The sequence below is a fragment of the Procambarus clarkii genome, chromosome 44 (genome assembly GCF_040958095.1).
Source record: "Procambarus clarkii isolate CNS0578487 chromosome 44, FALCON_Pclarkii_2.0, whole genome shotgun sequence".
NCBI lineage: Eukaryota > Metazoa > Arthropoda > Malacostraca > Decapoda > Cambaridae > Procambarus > Procambarus clarkii.
In genome coordinates, this window is record NC_091193.1 from 11725079 (window position 1) to 11745083 (window position 20005).

At 41.3% G+C, this 20005-nt stretch overlaps 1 protein-coding gene across 1 annotated transcript; it reads left to right on the top strand.

Moving 5' to 3' along the window:
- Nucleotides 1-5056: 5056 nt before the first annotated feature.
- Nucleotides 5057-9692, top strand: LOC123750773 (mucin-21-like). Its single transcript, XM_069300423.1, has 2 exons — nucleotides 5057-5863; nucleotides 8724-9692. The coding sequence occupies exons 1-2, from the start codon at nucleotides 5057-5059 to the stop codon at nucleotides 9690-9692; spliced, it is 1776 nt and encodes a 591-aa protein (XP_069156524.1).
- Nucleotides 9693-20005: the final 10313 nt, after the last annotated feature.

Below are 20005 nucleotides of genomic sequence, written 5' to 3' on the forward strand. Positions count from 1 at the left end.
ATTTATACATGCACAGGCTTCCTGTCACCAACAAATCGAACTATTATACCCGGGGATTGAATCACTAGCTTTCATCGGTATTCTCATTAAGCAATAACAACTTATATTAGTTTTCTTAGAGAATTAAATCAACGGGCGTCCTGGGGAGTTGTTCTTACATGAATGAGATTATTTATACAAGGGAAACTATTAATAAATAAATCAAGCTGGATATGTGATAACAAATAAATAAATTAAACGGAAAGAGGAATTAAAAGATAATAGTATGGGAAAGAGATGGGAGAGAAAACACGTGAAAAAATAGCAGTGAGAGGATATAGAGGGGAGAGAGAGGTAAAGAACGATAGGAGAGAGAAATACGGGTATGGTGTAGGAAATGAAAAATATACCTAGTATAACCATTAGCGAAGAGAGACACTGGGAGACCAGATGCTTAATTAATATAACCAATGAAGAATAATAAACAACGAGATCCTTGTTTTATTCTCGTAGAACAAATTATATTTTCTGAATGAGCCCAAATTATAGAAAATGGAGAGAATCTTTGGATAGTAGAAAGTATAATATATTTCCCTACATAGTCGCAATGGTTTGGCCCGTTTTGTTGATATCTACCTTCCTGTCCCCTCTCCAACTTTGCTTTGACCTCAGACAGCTTAGGAAAGACGTGTTGGAGGGGCCTGAGGGCTCCCGACTTTAGAAACAATGTGTTGCACCTCTAGATAAGGGGTCGGCAGCCTTCAGCTACCTTCAAGACGTATTGCCAAAGCTTCCAGTGTACATGCGTAATAGATACATGCTTCCGGTGTATATAAAGTGTTTAACCTGTGTTTACACACAGTGTATACATGTGTGTGTACATATACAGAGTATACTTGAGTGTGTGTACACATATAATGTATACATGTACGTGCTTATACAGTGTTTATATGTACATATACATACAGTGTATACATGTACGTACACATACAATGAATACATAAGTGTGTGAACAGGATCTATAAAGCTTCCATTACCAGCCCAAACCTTAAAGCTTCCCCCCCAGTATTAGTCCACAGCGTTTTAACCCATTAAATACTCCCAAACACTACATCTCTCATCCCTATCCCATGACAATAGTCGGTAGCACTATCCCTCACCCCAGTCCTAACCTAGAAGCACTCTAGCCCCACCAGTCCAGGTTTAGTAAGGACTGGTAAAGAGAAATCAGAAAGTGAGAAAAGATTTAGAAGAACCTTGCTCCTACCAAGAAAGAGGAGGGGAAAAAAAACAAAAGGTGAGAAAAATAGGAACACGTCAGAGGTCAGGTTAACCCAGAGGACATCAATCTTGTAATAAAACTTAAGGAAATGGCTTAAGGTGTTTGTCAGGGGAAGTTTAGTGTGGGTCATTACATGGTAAATGTGAGTCCTTGTAAGATGCAGGAAGGCAGGATTAGGCTGGCAACATTGCTTGTTGGCTTATATATATATATATATGTCGTACCTAGTAGCCAGAACGCACTTATTGGCGTGTCGACTACTAGGTACGACATATATATATATATATATATATATATATATATATATATATATATAGAGAGAGAGAGAGAGAGAGAGAGAGAGAGAGAGAGAGAGAGAGAGAGAGAGAGAGAGAGAGAGAGAGAGAGAGAGAGAGAGAGAGAGAGAGAGAGAGAGAGAGAGAGAGAGTGTGAGAGAGAGAGAGAGAGAGAGAGAGAGAGAGAGAGAGAGAGAGAGAGAGAGAGAGAGAGAGAGAGAGAGAGAGAGAGAGAGAGAGAGAGAGAGAGAGAGAGTGAGAGCGAGAGAGAGAGAGAGAGAGAGAGAGAGAGAGAGGGGGGCGTTGACAGGGTGATACTATACAGAGTTCAGATGAAGAAGAGAAAGAATGCGAGGAAGAGATGGATGAGTGAGAAAAAGATGAGAGGGGGGATAAGAGGGGTGGGGAGGGAGTTTGTTTAAAAAACATTGTCAATATGAAAAAAAAAATGTGTAGTAATGAGCTGTGTATCAAGATGGAGTAAGTGACATTGCTCAGGAGGTCAGCATGGAATGTGTGGCATTGTGTAGGGTGTCAGCATAGCATGGCATTGGGTGTCAGCATAATGTCTGTGCCATTGTGTAGGGTGTCAACATGGAGTGTGTGTGTGTCATTGAGAAAGGGTGTCAGCGCTTGAGGTTAGGTTTCGTCTCAACTTGTAGGGTTGTATATGGTGTATAGCTGAGTATGAATTGCCATCCTTAAATGAAACTTGGTAAGGTCAGCTAAGCAGTTATGTAAGTTTTGCTATAACTGGTATAGTTCTCCATACCTCACTTATAATGATATTAATTATTTTGTTATAAATTCATTATCAATATTATGATAATGCAAATGTAATTTGCAATTGTAATTAGATTTTAAGCAATTGTAACGAATAATATAACTGTCATTCACGATAACGTTTTAGTCACATAACTATATTCATCATTATCACTGACTTTTATCTGTTATCGTTGACGCTCAATAACAAGTCTTTTTTTCCTTTACTAAAATAAGTAATATCATACATATTTTCTCTTATTATGTTCTCCCCAAGCGACAGTTGTCAATACTTACTATGCAGGTGACGGATAAGATAACATCATTTTCGTCATATGTTCCATTTCCATTGTTGCTTATATTGCAACATCTGTTCTCTCGTAATTGCACTTCTGGTATGTTCAACTGAAAAAAACACTCGCCAAATGGGAAGGTAATTCTATATAGCCAGACTGTAGGGAGGATGAGGATAATACTGCCATACTGTTAGTAATGTGGAGGTAATGTTGTATTGACATAATGATTGGGTATATTAGGGTGAGGTTTGTTAAGAATACGAATGCAATATTGTATTGCCAGAGTGTTAAGAATGTGAATATAATGTTACATTGCCATACCGTTTGGAATGAGGAGTTAATACCATTTTGCCACAGTGTTAGGACTTACGTTGTCATAGCGGCTTTGACGTAGAGCACAGCAGCTCTGTTGGGTGATATACTCCGCTTGATGGTATCTCGTCCCAGAACTTTTTTAATGGGTTCGGGCGACACATATTTCCTTTTCAATATTCCAGCGGTATAATGTATTTATTCAGCGCTCTTGTTTCAGTTTCTCTTGTTCTGAAGAGGGTTTCAGTACTGTAGTTTGACAGATTTTGTTGTTGTTCCTAATAATATATATTATTAACATATTACGAGGCGTTTTCTCGCGGAACCCACAAACGTTAGATTAGAAAATGCTAATATATGGAGATTATAACAGGGACAAGCCATAGCTAAAATCTGGTTTGCTATACAACTCATATCCTCATTGGCATGTGAAGAATATTTATCGTTAATGTAGAAAGTCCCACCACAGGCTAAATGAAGGGAACCCATAGCCCTGGAGTAAAGAATATATATATATATATATATATATATATATATATATATATATATATATATATATATATATATATATATATATATATATATATATATATATATATATATATATATACATATATATATATATATACATATATATATATATATATATATACATATATATATATATATATACATATATATATATATATATATATATATATATATATATATATGTGTGTGTGTGTGTGTGTGTGTGTGTGTGTGTGTGTGTGTGTGTGTGTGTGTGTGTGTATGTCGTATCTAGTAGCCAGAACGCACTTCTCGGCCCTGGGTCCGATTTGCCTAGTAGGCCGAGTGATTTTCTTTATTTTAAAATTATTCTTTCCAATTGGTTTATTTGAAATATTATTATAATATTATGTTAGGAACATAAATTATTGACTTTGCTTTGTTAGCTTTTGGTAATGATAGGTTAGGTTAGGTTAGGTAGGGTTTGTTAGGTTCGGTCATATATCAACATTAGTTCTAACTAAAATTAAAAGAACCTAACTCATACACAATGAAATGAATAGCTTTATCATTTCATAAGAAAAAAAAATCGAAAAATATATGAATTCAGGAAAACTTGTCTTATTTCTTTGACACAGTAAAAGGGCTATTACAGTATAAAGTTAATTATTGAACACTCAAACCACAGTTGACGATTAAGGCACTTTTACAAGGACATGCTATAATTAAATCCCAAATATTACTTAAGTGTTCCCTTTACATAGTGAATATTGGGCACAGGTCCAGTATACTATCAAGGGAAGGTTGTGAACTAAGGGGACACAAAGTAAGGGGGAAATATCCACAGAGTCCCCCCCCCCCCCCCTGCTACTTACAGCCACCTCACACACTTACTGTAATAACAACTTACGTGAAAATTTATGTTTGGAGGGGTCTCCGGTGGTATATTTAACCCTTTGACCTTCAGGCTCTCAATTTACATATAATGCCCCACGACCAGATGATATCGTGGCGATTGTGCCAGCAAACGAGGGATAACCAACTTTGTTTCATTTTTCTTAGTTATTTTGCCTGCGTCATGTGTGTGTGTGTGTGTGTGTGTGTGTGTGTGTGTGTGTGTGTGTGTGTGTGTGTGTGTGTGTGTGTGTGTGTGTGTGTGTGTGTGTGTGTGTGTGTGTGTGTGTGTGTGTGTGTGTGTGTGTGTGTGTGTGTGTGTGTGTGTGTGTGTGTGTGTGTTTACTAGTTGTGCTTTTGCGGGGGTTGAGCTTTGCTCTTTCGGCCCGCCTCTCAACTGTCAATCAACTGTTTACTAACTACTTTTTTTTTTTTTTTTTTTTAATATGTGTTATTAATATGTGTGTGTGTGTGTGTGTGTGTGTGTGTGTGTGTGTGTGTGTGTGTGTGTGTGTGTGTGTGTGTGTGTGTGTGTGTGTGTGTGTGTGTGTGTGTGTGTGTGTTGTGTGCGTAGCTGGGGGGGGTGTGACTTTAGTGTGTACGCTACCGAGAATGTGTGTCTTCCGTGAGTACGCCACCGGGAAGGGGAAGGGGGGGGGGGGGGGTGTACCGTTCGTGGGACCCGCCTCGGGAAGGTGGGGGGGGGGGGGGTCGTTTTACGTGTACGCAGCTGTGAATGTGTGACCTTGCCGTGTACACTTTCGGGGATGTACATCCTCCACGTGTACGCAGCAGGGATCGTGCGTTATCCACGTGTACGCAGCTGGGGTCGTGCGTCCTCCACGTGTACGCACCTGGGGTCGTGCGTCCTCCACTTGTACGCAGCTGGGGTCGTGCGTCCTCCACGTGTACGCAGCTGGGGTCGTGCGTCATCCACGTGTACGCAGCTGGGATCGTGCGTCCTCCACGTGTACGCAGCTGGGGTCGTGCGTCATCCACGTGTACGCAGCTGGGATCGTGCGTCCTCCACGTGTACGCAGCTGGGATCGTGCGTCATCCACGTGTACGCAGCTGGGATCGTGCGTCATCCACGTGTACACAGCTGGGATCGTGCGTCCTCCACGTGTACGCAGCAGGGGTCGTGCGTCCTCCACGTGTACGCAGCTGGGGTCGTGCGTCCTCCACGTGTACGCAGCTGGGGTCGTGCGGCCTCCACGTGTACGCAGCTGGGGTCGTGCGTCATCCACGTGTACGCAGCTGGGGTCGTGCGTCATCCACGTGTACGCAGCTGGGGTCGTGCGTCCTCCACGTGTACGCAGCTGGGGTCGTGCGGCCTCCACGTGTACGCAGCTGGGGTCGTGCGTCATCCACGTGTACGCAGCTGGGGTCGTGCGTCATCCACGTGTACGCAGCTGGGGTCGTGCGTCATCCACGTGTACGCAGCTGGGGTCGTGCGTCCTCCACGTGTACGCAGCTGGGGTCGTGCGTCATCCACGTGTACGCAGCTGGGGTCGTGCGTCATCCACGTGTACGCAGCTGGGGTCGTGCGTCCTCCAAATATACACTGCAAGAATGTATTATATAATCATCAATATTTGAATTGGGAAAACCCATTATACCTTCCTCTAGCGCAGTGGTCTCCGTCCTTGACTCACAATGGAGGCGCCCGTCTCAATCCCAGGGCAGGACACAAATGATTTGTCACGTTTCCTTTCATCCAATACATCTGTTCAATTTAGAGTAAATAGATACCCGGAAGATAGGCAACTGTTGTGGGTGGCATTCTGTGAAAGGTCAGTAGTTGGCCTAGTGGGGTAACTAGGCCTATAAAGCGTCAGGCATCCCGACAACAGGATTTATTATTAATCATTCAATCAATTAAATAATGATTCCGGCGTCAATGGTACTAGTTTAAACCATCCTAATGTGCCTCATTCTATACGCTATGATCCCTTATATACAAAATAAGGAGTGCTTGCAACTCGTTCTCTTAAAAATAACATCGCTTTTCGCTCGTATGCGCGCTATGACCAAAAGTGGACGTCATTTGAAACGAAATCGACTCACAAAAGTGATGTACTGTCCCGTTTTCTGTTTGAGTCACCCGGCTTATTCGGACAGGTTAGAAGAGCAAACATTCATTTAAAGTTTTTCATAACGTTTTGAAACTTTGTGAGAATTTCCTGCCCACCTAACCTACCAGAGGACCCTTGACTTGTTGAAAAATAAATCCCAAAATTTTTTTCATTTTTTTTTTATTTTCAAATTACGTCCACTTTCGGCCATACGGGCAAACGGCCAAAAGCGACGTTATTTTTAAGAGGACAGGTTGTTATCTTACCGGATCACATATATTCATATTTTCTATACGTTGGTTGTTTAGGTTAGGTGAGTGGCTTGGGTTCATGCGTTTTGGTACTCTTTATTTTATACGTTATGGGAAATCAAGAGAACGCAGTAACTAATTAGAGGAGGAAGATGGTGCTTGCTGATGCGGCCAACTTGAGTGTAAGGAAATGACAACATGTTGGGTATATTTATTAAGTCTTTTACCATGTTGTGGCACAGTTGACTAAGGCGCATCAGGGAACATCCCGTGCGTAGGTTCGAACCCTCATCACGGCCTTGTGGATTTGTTTATTTATTAAAATTCTTTTGTGTAAGAAATCATAATATTAGTGCGAGTACACCTCTACCTCTGAGAGGTGGAGGTGTGAATATCAACAGTGATAACAGGTATAATATATATATATATATATATATATATATATATATATATATATATATATATATATATATATATATATATATATATATATATATATATATATATATATATATATATATATATCAGCAATATGAAAGGCTTATAGTTATTATTATTGTTTGTTCGATTATGGACGAATGTTCGTGAATCATTTCCACTTTACGTGTGCTGTTACCTTCAGTGAGAAGACAATGATCCGGTATTACATGTGGCCGAGATTCTTGATGATCAACTTTGTCTGTCCCAATGCCAGCAGGTAACCTTTGTGGGAGACGTGTACCAATCCTGGGTGGGGCAAGAATTGGATTAATTCCAATGTCCTGGTCAAAAGTTGATGCCCCGTCTCATATTATCAACACTTGACTCGGGAATCGTAGATTTGGCAAACAAATAAAAAAAATAGGCGTTTACTTGTTCGTTGAGCTCTGCTGGTTAATGGAACAATCTAACTGTGAATAGCACACCACAGCATCAAGCACCACCTGGCTCTGATTCTTAGGAGATTGACAGAGACTGCATAGCTCATTAAATATATTAAGGATAGTATGGTAATCTCACAACGTCAATACGTAGCTTTTCAGGCTGCGTCTAAATACTAAAATTTTTGGGAAAAAAAAGCTCGAGGAACCCCACGAGACAAGTTCAAAATTTGCCAATTAGCAGGTGGTACGAGGAATATAGGAACATTTACCACGTTATCTGGTGAATAGTAAAGCTAGGTAATGGTGCATATTAAAAGAGCTGTAAAAAACTAACACCTGATGACTCCTTTTTACTCTACTTATCAAACCTGATGGTTACATAGCTACCAGTGGTGTAACGGAGCAGCCTGTCCTCTCAACTAATACGACGATATGGAACGTTATATTAACCAACGTGACAAATGCCACTTGCCGACGAGGAGTCACAATAACGTGGCTGAAATATGTTGACCAAACCACACACTAGCAAGTGAAGGGACGACAACATTTCGGTCCGTCCTGGACCGAATTCTCACAACCGAATTGAGAATGGTCCAGGACGGACCGAAATGTCGTCGTCCCTTCACTTTCTAGTGTGTGTGCTTCGTCAACAAATGCTATATACTGTACAAAGTAGCGACTCGCCAAAATCAACGGGTTCTATGGTGAGGTGGGTGGGATGGGTCGTGTGTTCCTGGTAAGCTTAGGACGGTGGAGTTAGTAAGTTACAACTCGAGAGAATAGGTTGTCTGGCGAACGTCCTGCACATCACTCGGCATACAACATGCAATATATTAAGCCATGCCCCCGTGTCTCTCTCTCTCTCTCTGCTTACCACCACCCAATACCCATTCCAGCTTCACTACCGGGGAAAAAAACAGTAAAATGAAATATGCTGAACAATTTCACGACACTGGTATTAGTAAAGCCCTGGAGCATACTTTCTAATTCTTTCCTCGTTAAATGTGTAGTACATCCACCAGCAGGACCCTCTCGCAGCCCTCCTTCGTGCTACAGCTAAACAACAAATGTTATTACTAATCTGAAAAAAACCCGCCACAGAGTAAGAGAAAACTGAGACTTCAGAAAGATACTGTTGGGAAATGTGTTTCCTTAAAGTTATTGGTACCTTCCAAAAACAATTATTCATCACACACAAAAATAACCATAATTATAATTATTTACTAAGTAATTTTTATTTCAGAGGTAATTGAAGCACATCAAATCTGTTGCAACAAATGTCAGTCAATTACAGTACAAAGATTCTTAGCTGTGGACACGACTACAACTGCCACGGGCGTAGATAGTGCTGCCACGGGCATAGATAGTGCTGCCACGGGCATAGTTAGTGCTGCCACGGGCATAGATAGTGCTGCCACGGGCGTAGTTAGTGCTGCCACGGGCATAGATAGTGCTGCCACGGGCGTAGATAGTGCTGCCACGGGCGTAGATAGTGCTGCCACGGGCATAGATAGTGCTGCCACGGGCGTAGATAGTGCTGCCACGGGCGTAGATAGTGCTGCCACGGGAGTAGATAGTGCTGCCACGGGCGTAGATAGTGCTGCCACGGGAGTAGATAGTGCTGCCACGGGCGTAGATAGTGCTGCCACGGGAGTAGATAGTGCTGCCATGGGCGTAGATAGTGCTGCCACGGGCATAGATACTGCTGTCACGGGCGTAGATAGTGCTGCCACGGGCGTAGATAGTGCTGCCACGGAAGTAGATAGTGCTGCCACGGGCGTAGATAGTGCTGCCACGGGAGTAGATAGTGCTGCCACAGGCGTAGATAGTGCTGCCACGGGCGTAGATAGTGCTGCCACGAGCGCAGATAGTGCTACCACGGGCGTAGATAGTACTGCCACGGGCGTAGATAGTGCTACCACGGGCGTAGGTAGTACTGCCACGGGCATAGATAGTGCTGTCACGGGCGTAGATAGTGCTGCCACGAGCGTAGATAGTGCTACTACGGGCGTAGATAGTGCTGCCACGGGCGTAGATAGTGCTGCCACGAGCGTAGATAGTGCTGCCACGAGCGTAGATAGTGCTGCCACGGGCGTAGATAGTGCTGCCACGGGGGTAGATAGTGCTGCCACAACTCATCGTAGTTGTCACCAAATACAGCGTAAACTTCATCTTGTTGGGACACCAACAATTTCTGCGTTTTCCTTCAATTAACTTTAGAACCTGAAATTAAATGTTGTTATTTACAATTATTTATATATCTGATGTTGAGCTTCCGTTACTATGTAATATAATTAGTTGAAAGGTTAAACAATGATCTCTAGCAATTATTGATCATTCGCTATACCCAGGTCATTAATAAATGCTCGTTATACCCGGTTAATTACTAAATGTTTACTCTATACAGGTAATTCAGAAATATTAACTCTACCCAAGAAATTAATGGTAACCATATCCAGGAGATTATTTATTGTTCAATATGGACAGAATGAACAGGACCCAGGGAGACTGGACAGAATGAACAGGACCCAGGAAGACTGGACAGAATGAACAGAACCCAGGAAGACTGGTCAGAATGAACAGGACCAAGAAAGACTGGACAGAATGAACAGGACCTCAGGGAGACTGGACAGAATGAACAGGACCCAGGAAGACTGGACAGAATGAACAGGACCCAGGAAGACTGGACAGAATGAACAGGACCCAGGAAGACTGGACAGAATGAACAGGACCCAGGAGGACTGGACAGAATGAACAGGACCCAGGAAGACTGGACAGAATGAACAGGACCAAGAAAGACTGGACAGAATGAACAGGACCAAGAAAGACTGGACAGAATGAACAGGACCAAGAAAGACTGGACAGAATGAACAGGACCAAGAAAGACTGGACAGAATGAACAGGATGCAGGCAATGCCAGCTATAGGGCAATAAATGTCTATAAGAATCCTTCATATTTTATCCAGTTTGTGTAGCCTGAATTTCCTGGGAAGTATTTCCAATTAAAATTTTCCACAATGCCTGTCGTCGTGAGGATAATATATTCCAATCAAATCTAACTTTTATAACCGATCGTTTTCGTTTCATTTCGCTCGTTTCGACGTACAAGTAGCGCCCTTCGCAGCTGGTTACCAAATGAGAAAATAAGCCACGGTGCAACGGGCGATATATTTTTTTTCTCTCCTGTGCAATATATAATTATTCTGCAATATTCTTTATTATCGCATCGTTGCAAATAGTTATCCTGACGATACCTGCGACGGCACCGTCATATCATGCGCTAAACCGTGGTAAATAAATTACGCTTTGATTCGCAATTGAAGGTGATTCTTGACGTCGCCTCAATCACCTGGATCGTTAAGCAGCATGAACTGTCTTCGTAAAACTACCTGAATCTCGACAGTGCCGTCTTATGCTAGAGGTAAATCACTCAATGCATTAAATACAGACATGGTTGCTTCGGCAGGTTTTTCGCCTCCCATCGTGTAGCTTTTCGCAACATTCAATTTTTCAAAAAGCCCAAATCCGGCATAAATCCGCCTCGATCAGTCTTTATGCTCGAACGCAAACACTAAAGGGAAGTTTGTGAGAGGTAAATCCGATACTGAACCTCGCTTCACCGGCGGCATCTGATGCTTTCAGTCGTCGGGAAACATGTGCTTGATGGGAGATTTTCATTTAGTGTTAAATAAATTATAATTAGAAAAGAGGATGTCTGTCTGTCTGTCTGTCTGTCTGTCTGTCTGTCTGTCTGTCTGTCTGTCTGTCTGTCTGTCTGTCTGTCTGTCTGTCTGTCTGTTTTTCTGTCTGTCTGTCTGTCTGTCTGTCTGTCTGTCTGTCTGTCTGTCTGTCTGTCTGTCTGTCTGTCTGTCTGTCTGTCTGTCTGTCTGTCTGTCTGACTGTTCGTCTATTCGTCTGTTCAAAGTTGAAGACCCCACCCTTGGAGCTTGTCTTACCTAAATTTGTCAGGAAAATGGTCTAGGGTGCGGAACGAACTTAGACTGGTTGCAGGAGGCCTAAATTAAAAGATTTAAGATATGGTATTAATTATTGACAAACTTCCAGGTTCTCGCAGATCCAGTTGTGGTCAAATGTGAAATACTCGTTCTGATGTCCTAAGACTATTTCGTCATCATAAATAATCCTGAAAGTACAGCACTCCAGTTGCAAACTCTGTGAGCAGGAACTACGGGACAATCTCCCGCACTTCATCACTGAATGCCCAGTTATTAGACCTTTCAGACCAGTTGGCATGAGGTACCTGAAGCTTTGCAATTATTTTATTCACTCGCGTATTCTTGAAGATATCCTCACAGTGTATCCAAAATTTGCCAGTGCCGGCTACTAAACATATGGCCCTGTATGACTAACCATCCTGCGAGATGGAGACTTTTATTACCACTGCTACTTTATTCACTCTTGTGTTGATGATATGCTCAAAATTCATCCGGAGTCTGCCAGTGCAGACTGCCTATCACATGCCTCTGTATGACTAACCATCCTGTGTGATGGGGCTTTTTTAGCATCACCTAGTTAGCTTTTTTGACACACTGTACTCCACTTCATATAGTCTAGGGTAGATGCAGTAATGCAGATGTACCTCATGAATTAATAATACGAAAAAAATATATTTCTTTACACAAAAAATAGTAACAAATTTTTATTATATTTTATTTTATGAAAGGGAAGAAAGGCTAATTGGTGGTGGGGGAGGCGGATGACTAAGGCCATGAGAGTGTGTTGTTTAAGGAGGGGGGGAAGCGAGAGGGGAGAGGACGAGGGAAGGGGGTGAGTGTGGAGGACTGTTATGTAACTGTATCGTATAAAATGAAAATTCTTCCTCCGCCATTGCGATGTTTTCCTCATTCCAAGGCGGGTCTGCTGAAGATAACAGTCAAACACATTGTAGTTTTCACCTGATTTAGGTGACGTGTACCAGCTGACAGTAGTGGAGATTTCCTTTGTGAAGAGAGAGGAGTGGTAACAATTTGGTTACTGTAACCAAATTGTGGTAACAATTTGATTACCACAACAGAAACAAGAATTAATCATCAGATTCTCACAAATTTGAATCCACTCAAGGAACTTTAGCATTTTGGCTCTTTATTTAATTTATTTATTATTTTCATATTTTTGTTTTTGTTTTTAGGAGACCCCAAACACAAGATGTGGCGCCTGCTAGTAACCTATATAGTTAGTTTGCACATTTATTATGCACCCCATACACATCCAATGGGCTGTAGAGGAAAGGGTCACAGAGGCACATAATAGACTCAGAAACTGAACTCCATAGCTGATTTAGCTATGTAAGTAAAAAATTTTGTGAAACTAGTTACACATTTTTTTAATACACGTACACATTTTAACAGTCTTTTTATATCACAAGTGATTCAAGAAGTGGGCAACAACAGCCACTATACAGACAGTTTACTTCTACGGTTAGTCTGTTAAACAGTTACTAATTTTGCTCCACACCCACCCAACTGGACGGCAGCTTTACAGCCAGGTGCAAATGTTTGTTTGCTTTACAGTAAGCAAATTTTGGATACATGTCTGAGATTTCTGGTAGTACATCATCATAGATGAAGTACTTTACACATTTCTTGAACACAACCCTGAATTCCACGACTTTTCCGCATTCAATTGTATAATGACGCAAATAATGTGAATAATTCTTCTAACAGTTTACATTTAATCAAGTCTACATCAGCAGGTGATGCAAACTCCCAAAGGTAGCTGTAGCTTAGACTAAGCCTAGCAGTGGTGACATCTAGAGGTCTCCTAACCTTATTAGATGATACACAGAAGTGCTGTTCTTCCTGCATAACAGAATGATGATAGATGTAGTCACAGTAACACATTCATTCACAGTAACTGCTGTGAATTTCACTTTGCCAATAGTCTATTAGATTTTGTTGTTGTTCCCGAAATATTGCTGCCCCTCTCAGGTTGTTCAAAGGTAATCTGAGAAGGTAATCAATTTCCTCCTCTTTACGGGCAAATGGTTTGGCTAACTCATCAAATCTATTGTGCATTTAGAGACCAATATGGAGAAGGAATCGATTGGAGTGGAGCTCCGGGCGACTTCCCTAGCTGCCGGTACCTTAAACCGGCCCTGGATCATTTCTTTCTTTTTCTTCATTCTTACAACTTCTACTCCATTTCTTTCCAATTCCTTGTTTCCGCTTAGTCCTCCTTGATGTCTCTTGCTCTTTTTATCATCCCTCACTTTTCTTTTTCTACGTTATTGGAGCTTCTTCCTACTTCAAGTTCAAGTATGTTTATTGAGACAAGAAAGAAATACATCTCAATGGGATAGAGTAGCTTAGGCTATTTCTACTTCCCTCTTCCTACTTCCTTGCCTTTTCTTCTTCTTTCATTACCGTCTGTTCTTCGTCCAGTGTCTATTATTTCGACCTAAATACCTGTGAGACGTTTGATCCAACAATATAGTTCCTGTTTGGGAAAGTTTTCCAGCTAGGCTTCCAGCATCTTTCTATGAATCTTATGTTCTTCTGCATGTGTCCTCATCTGGTGATTTGTAGAACATCTTGTTTATCTTTTTATCTCTGGGGCTTTTTAGTGTCGTCTCTGATTCATGTTCTCCTTATTACTGTTTCTCTCTGTCCATCGGTATGTCTATGTGTCTGTCCATCTGTATGTTTGTGTGTTTATGTCTGCTTGTCAGTGAATATACCTGTCTGTGAATATGCCTGTGTGCTTGAATATCTGTCTATCTCTCTATGTGAATATGTGAATATCTGTTTAAACCTATTTTTCATGCAACCACCTTTCCCTCAACTCATCTACCCCTCTCCTCATTTATCATACCATATTTCGTCTCCTAGCATCTCCTTTCACACCTTAGCCTCTCCTGCCTTCTCTCCATTTTCTAAGGACTCCAATTTCCCTTTCCTTCGCTATCCCACACTGCTAGGCTCTATTCCCCCCAGTCCCCATCCTTCTCCCGTGCAGTCTTTTTTCCCATTTCCCATCCAGCCCTCCCTCCCTTCTCTCATCCAAGCCCTACCCCCCACCATTCGCCCAGACCCCAACAATACCCCCTCCTACCCTTCTCCGTCCCTAATATCGCTCCATGCCATCCCTGCCTCTCCCACCAGGGGCACTCAGGGATGCACCAGACACACGTAACGCCGCGGAGCTGTTTGAGAACTTCCATCATAAGGTCAGAGGTCACACCCCGCCCGCTGCATCTACGCCCTGCCTGAGTGTGTGTTTGTGTAGAGGTAGAAGGGTCTTGAGGGTGGTGTGTGTGTGTGTATGTGTGTGTGTGTGTGTGTGTGTGTGTGTGTGTGTGTGTGTGTGTGTGTGTGTGTGTGTGTGTGTGTGTGTGTGTGTGTGTGTGTGTGTGTGTGTGTGTGTGTGTGTGTGTGTGTGTGTGTTTGTGTGTACTCACCTATTTGGGCTTTCGGGGGTTGAGCTTTGGCTCTTTGGTCCCGCCTCTCAACTGTCAATCAACTGGTGTACAGATTCCTGAGCCTACTGGGCTCTATCATATCTACATTAGAAACTGTGAATGGAGTCAGCCTCCACCACATCTTTGCCTAATGCATTCCATTTACTAACTACTCTGACACTGAAAAAGTTATTTCTAATGTCTCTATGGCTCATCTGGGTACTAAGTTTCCACCTGTGTCCCCTTGTTCGTGTTCCTCAAACTCGTTCTATAGAGTTTGCTCTATAGAGTTCCCAGAAAGTTCGTGTTCCTCAAACGTGTTCTTGTTCGTGTTCCTCAAACTCGTTCTATAGAGCTTGCCCACCTTGTCAATTACCCTGAGAATTTTGTAGGTGGTTATCATGTCTCCCCTTACTCCTCTGTCTTCCAGGGACGTGAGTTTCAGCTCCTTTAGCCTTTCCTCGTAGCTCATATCTCTCAGTTTCGGAACGAGTCTATTGGCATACCGCTGAATCTTCTCTAACTTTGTCTTGTGGTTTAACTAAGTATGGACTCCAAGCTGGAGCGGCATATTCCAGGATTGGTTTGACTTAAGTGGTATACAGGGTTCTGAACGATTCCTTACATAAGTTTCTAAAGGCAGTTCTTATGTTGGCCAGTCTAGCATTTGCCGCTCAGGATATCCTTTTGATGTGGGCCTCTGGGGACAGAGGCCCCAGAGGCGTGATCGGTGTGATATCATCCCGCAGATCTTTCTTTCTAATTGACTGTTGTAGGATTTCACCTCCCAGATGGTACCTTGTGTTCAGCCTTCTGCTTCCTTCGCCTAATTTCATTACTTTTGCACTTTCCTGAGTTGAACTTTAGTAGCCATTTTCTAGACCATTCCTCCGGCCTGCCTAGGTCGTCCTGTAGTCTCTGACTATCATTATCTGTCTTGATTCTTCTCATAATTTTCCCATCATCAGCAAACATAGAGAGGAATGAGTCTACACCCTCTGGAAGGTCGTTTACATATATTAGAAACAGGATGGATGCTTCTGTAATGATGACCTTTATTCTTCCTCTTTTTCAGTATAGATTTTATGCTCAAATTGTAGACTGGCTTATAGAAAGGAAATTTGAGTGATCGAGTGATGTATTAGGAATATCGTCTGACAGCCCGAACGTAACGAGAAAATACAAAACAAAGAATAGAAGACCAACTTCATAAAACAAGAAAATGCACCAACAACTAATTGAGATAGTTGCGGGAAGCTCAAAATAAATGAGGTAATCAGGAAAAGATTTGCTCCGGCAGTGAAATACGAGCAGGATGTTGGTGAACATATACACGAGCCACCGTTCATCAAATAACAAAATAAAACAATTATGAAACGAGCTTTACGAGCCAATTTGAGTTTTACGACAAAGCAACAGTGATAAAAGAAGGAAATGGATGGCTGGGCTACCTGTGTCTTCCAGGACTGTTGGAGAGCGTCTTTTACAGTTTCTCACCAGAGATTGTGACAAATACAACAAAATAAACAAAGATGTAACTAGGAGGAGAGTTACATTTGATTAGAGTCCATCGCTCTGATAATAAAGGGAGGGTAACGATTTATTTTATAAGTAAAGGAGAATTTGAGAAAGTTGATAGAATCATATCAACAATTGCTGGAGGCGAAAGCACAGTGAATAATACGACAGGAAAGGCAGACGACTCCCAGATGCAACAAACGAGAACGGCCTGGAAGTTGGTTCACCTTGCCTAGGACCAGAGGCTCTCATAAATAGGATAACATCATCATCTGGACTTGCAAGTCCCTGTGACGCAATGGTTGCGTAATCGACCCACGCCTCTCCAGCGATTTGCCAGGAATCTAGCACAAGGCAGGGACGGCCGAATTGCAACCTTATTTTTTAACTATTCACCCCAGCAGTAATTGGAAGTCCTGGTTGAAAGATGATTGGCAGGTTTTGTTCTAGGGGAAAACTATTACCTTAAGGATTATGATATGCTATGGGAAGGAAAACTCTCCAAGCTTACCAGAATGGGTCAGATACTCCTGTACCCACTTGTGTTTTTTTTTAACCATTGAAAGATAAATTCAGGACATTCCACACGACCTAAAAAGGTCATATTAAGAAACGGCCCGGAAGATACGACATAACACGTTCAAGAACAGTGAAGATCAACTGTGAAGGAGTAACGGTGCTTAACATCATTGTACTTGAAGAGAGACGGAATCCCGAGAAATCTAATAACGACATACATGATTCCCAGGAAAATTGGCAAGGTCCTTAAAGACGAAAGAAATAAACGATTCAGTTCCAGTACATAAGAGTTGACTGAGATAATAAAATACATTCAAAAGGATTGAGTAGCTCAGGTTATAGATGAGTGAAATCGCAGGTGAATCACAGGAATATTATAAATCATTTTTGCGTTAGAGTAATTAACAAATGAAAAACAAATTAGAGGGAGAGATAGAACGAGCTATCACACAATCGTTTCAAAAGCCAATATTACAATAAATGACCGCATAAGTCGACGAGGAGCTGTTAAGGGTGCAACCCCCTCGACTCTGCAATCCCATTTAGGTGAGTAAACACGCTTAAATTTACTGCATATGTACAGCGAGAAGTGAGAGAGGAACGTGTGGGCAAGCAACAATTGGTTAAGATTATGGAGGTGAGAGTGTGTGTGGTCCCCTTGTGTATGCATATGACCCTTAACATGCATGGGAAAACGTATTTTTTAGCGATTAATTCAACGGTGAGCGCCTGAATTATTCCAGCAGCGGCTCAAAGTGCGTGTTGGGCCGTTCCTACATGGGCGTTATGTTTGTCAATTAGAAACGTCTACTTGCGTCAGCACAAGCACGCATGCGTGCGCGCTTACGCACGCGCACACACACAGACAGATAGACACACACACACACACACACACACACACACACACACACACACACACACACACACACACACACACACACACACACACACACACACACACACACACACACACACACACACATACAAACTCACACACACGCACACTTAAGTGGTTTCGGTATTACCCATGGTTTCGTTCACGACTCGCAATCAGGAATCCTTGGTTCGAAACCCAAGCAGGACAGAAATGCTTTGGCTCGTTTCCTTTCACCTAATGACTCTGTTCACCTAGCAGCAACTAGGTACCTAGGAGCCAGGCAACTGATGTGGGTGTTGTATCCTAGAAAAGATCCTTTCCTAAATGTCCACATCAAAAGTATATCTTCAACAGTATATGCTACATTGGTTATGTCCTTGAGAAACTCTCAAGAATATAATCACTCAACTGTAATCCTTTACATCACCGCCCACGGGATGGGTATGGGGTGCATAATAAAGAAAGAATCTTAATCAACTGAAGATGTAAATTGAATTATTAGCAAAATATATTCGATCACATATCATTATAATCAGGCATTAAGATAAAAGTCATATTTGTGTGTGGTCACTCAAGACTTTATGTCGTTCTCTGAGAATTTATAGCAGCACACTAAGTGACCTAAAGCGGGTGAGGAGACACTAGAGGAGCTCCAAGTGAGATGAAGAATGTTGAACCTTCTTGTAAAACTTGAGAAGTCAAACATTTATTTGACTCCCCTTCTCTCTCTAAGTTATTTGTATTACATTATATATCATCTTCATCTATCATAAACGTTATGCAAGTAATAACATACATAAAGAACATTAGGAATGTGGAATAATAAAGTTAATTTCTACTTCAATTAGTAGAAATCTTTTTAATTAATGTCACGGGATCACTGGGTAGTCATTCTTTCTTCAAAAGAGTCTTTTTCTTTGCTTCAAGTATTTTACTTTACTGGATCTGTCGAAGAAAAATAACGTGGAAGGACTCCTCTGGCGAGAATAATCACCTAATAAGTCAACCAAATTGAGGGTCTAGCAAAACACATCTCTCGATGATAACTGTTGTCTACCTCCAGTCCTGTTTACACTCACTTACCCAGACAATCCTGTTCGTCTTTAATTGATTTCAGCTTCTAAACTAACTCTGCTTCGTTACACTTGGTATCCGATGAAGCTGTAATCCGAACTCCATAATCAAGTCTCCTATAATTAATCTGCAAATGTTGACCAAACCATACGCTAGAAAGTGAAAGGACGACGACGTTTCGGTCCGTCCTGGACCATCCTCAAGTCGATTGTATCATTCTCACAATCGACTTGAGAATGGTCTAGGACGGATCGAAACGTCGTCGTCCCTTCACTTTCTAGTGTGTGATTTGGTCAACATATTTCAACCACCTTATTGTGACTCCTAATCTGCAAATCCTAATTAATATATAAAGTTCAGAGGGTTAGCACTTATTTGTATTACAAAGGAATGACTTTCGGAAAAAGTGGTGACGCGATGACTCTCCCAGACCACAAATACTAATGATCAGACCCAGACTGACAATGAATTTTAATTGTCCTCTCTCCTAAGAAATCTCTAATATATATATATATATATATATATATATATATATATATATATATATATATATATATATATATATATATATATATATATATATATATATATATATATACATATATATATATACATATATATATATATATATATATATATATATATATATATATATATATATATATATATATATATATATATATATATATATAACGTAGAATTGCTTTCAAAATTGGCAAAAATTTAAATGCGGTTATATTAGCATATTTCATACTATAAAAATAAACGGATTTCCATGTCTTGAGAAGAACCAATATGACGGGCAATATATTTAAGGGATAACCGTAGCCTGTAGACATTATTACTTGCAGGTTGAGCAGCATCATGTGAAAGGTTTATTGATCTTTAATATTATGATAAATGTCGCCAGGGGCGCTTAGCTTACACGGGAGTAACAGGAGTTAATGTTCTTTATTTTGTTTCTCATATACATTTCGAATGATTTGTTCGTATTTTTTATTGATTCTTTATTATATTATAATTTGGCTTCTCTTTCTGCTCATTTTTTTTTTGTTCCCATCAGACTATCATTTTTTTGTTCATACCAATTCTCACCTTTCTTGATTCACTCATATTTCATAT

Coding starts and splice junctions, on each gene's coding strand:
- LOC123750773 (XM_069300423.1), top strand. CDS start 5,057: ATGTACATCCTCCACGTGTACGCAGCAGGGATCGTGCGTTATCCACGT. Junction 5,864..8,723: donor CAAATATACACTGCAAGAAT/GTATTATATAAT, acceptor TTTATTTCAGAG/GTAATTGAAGCACATCAAAT.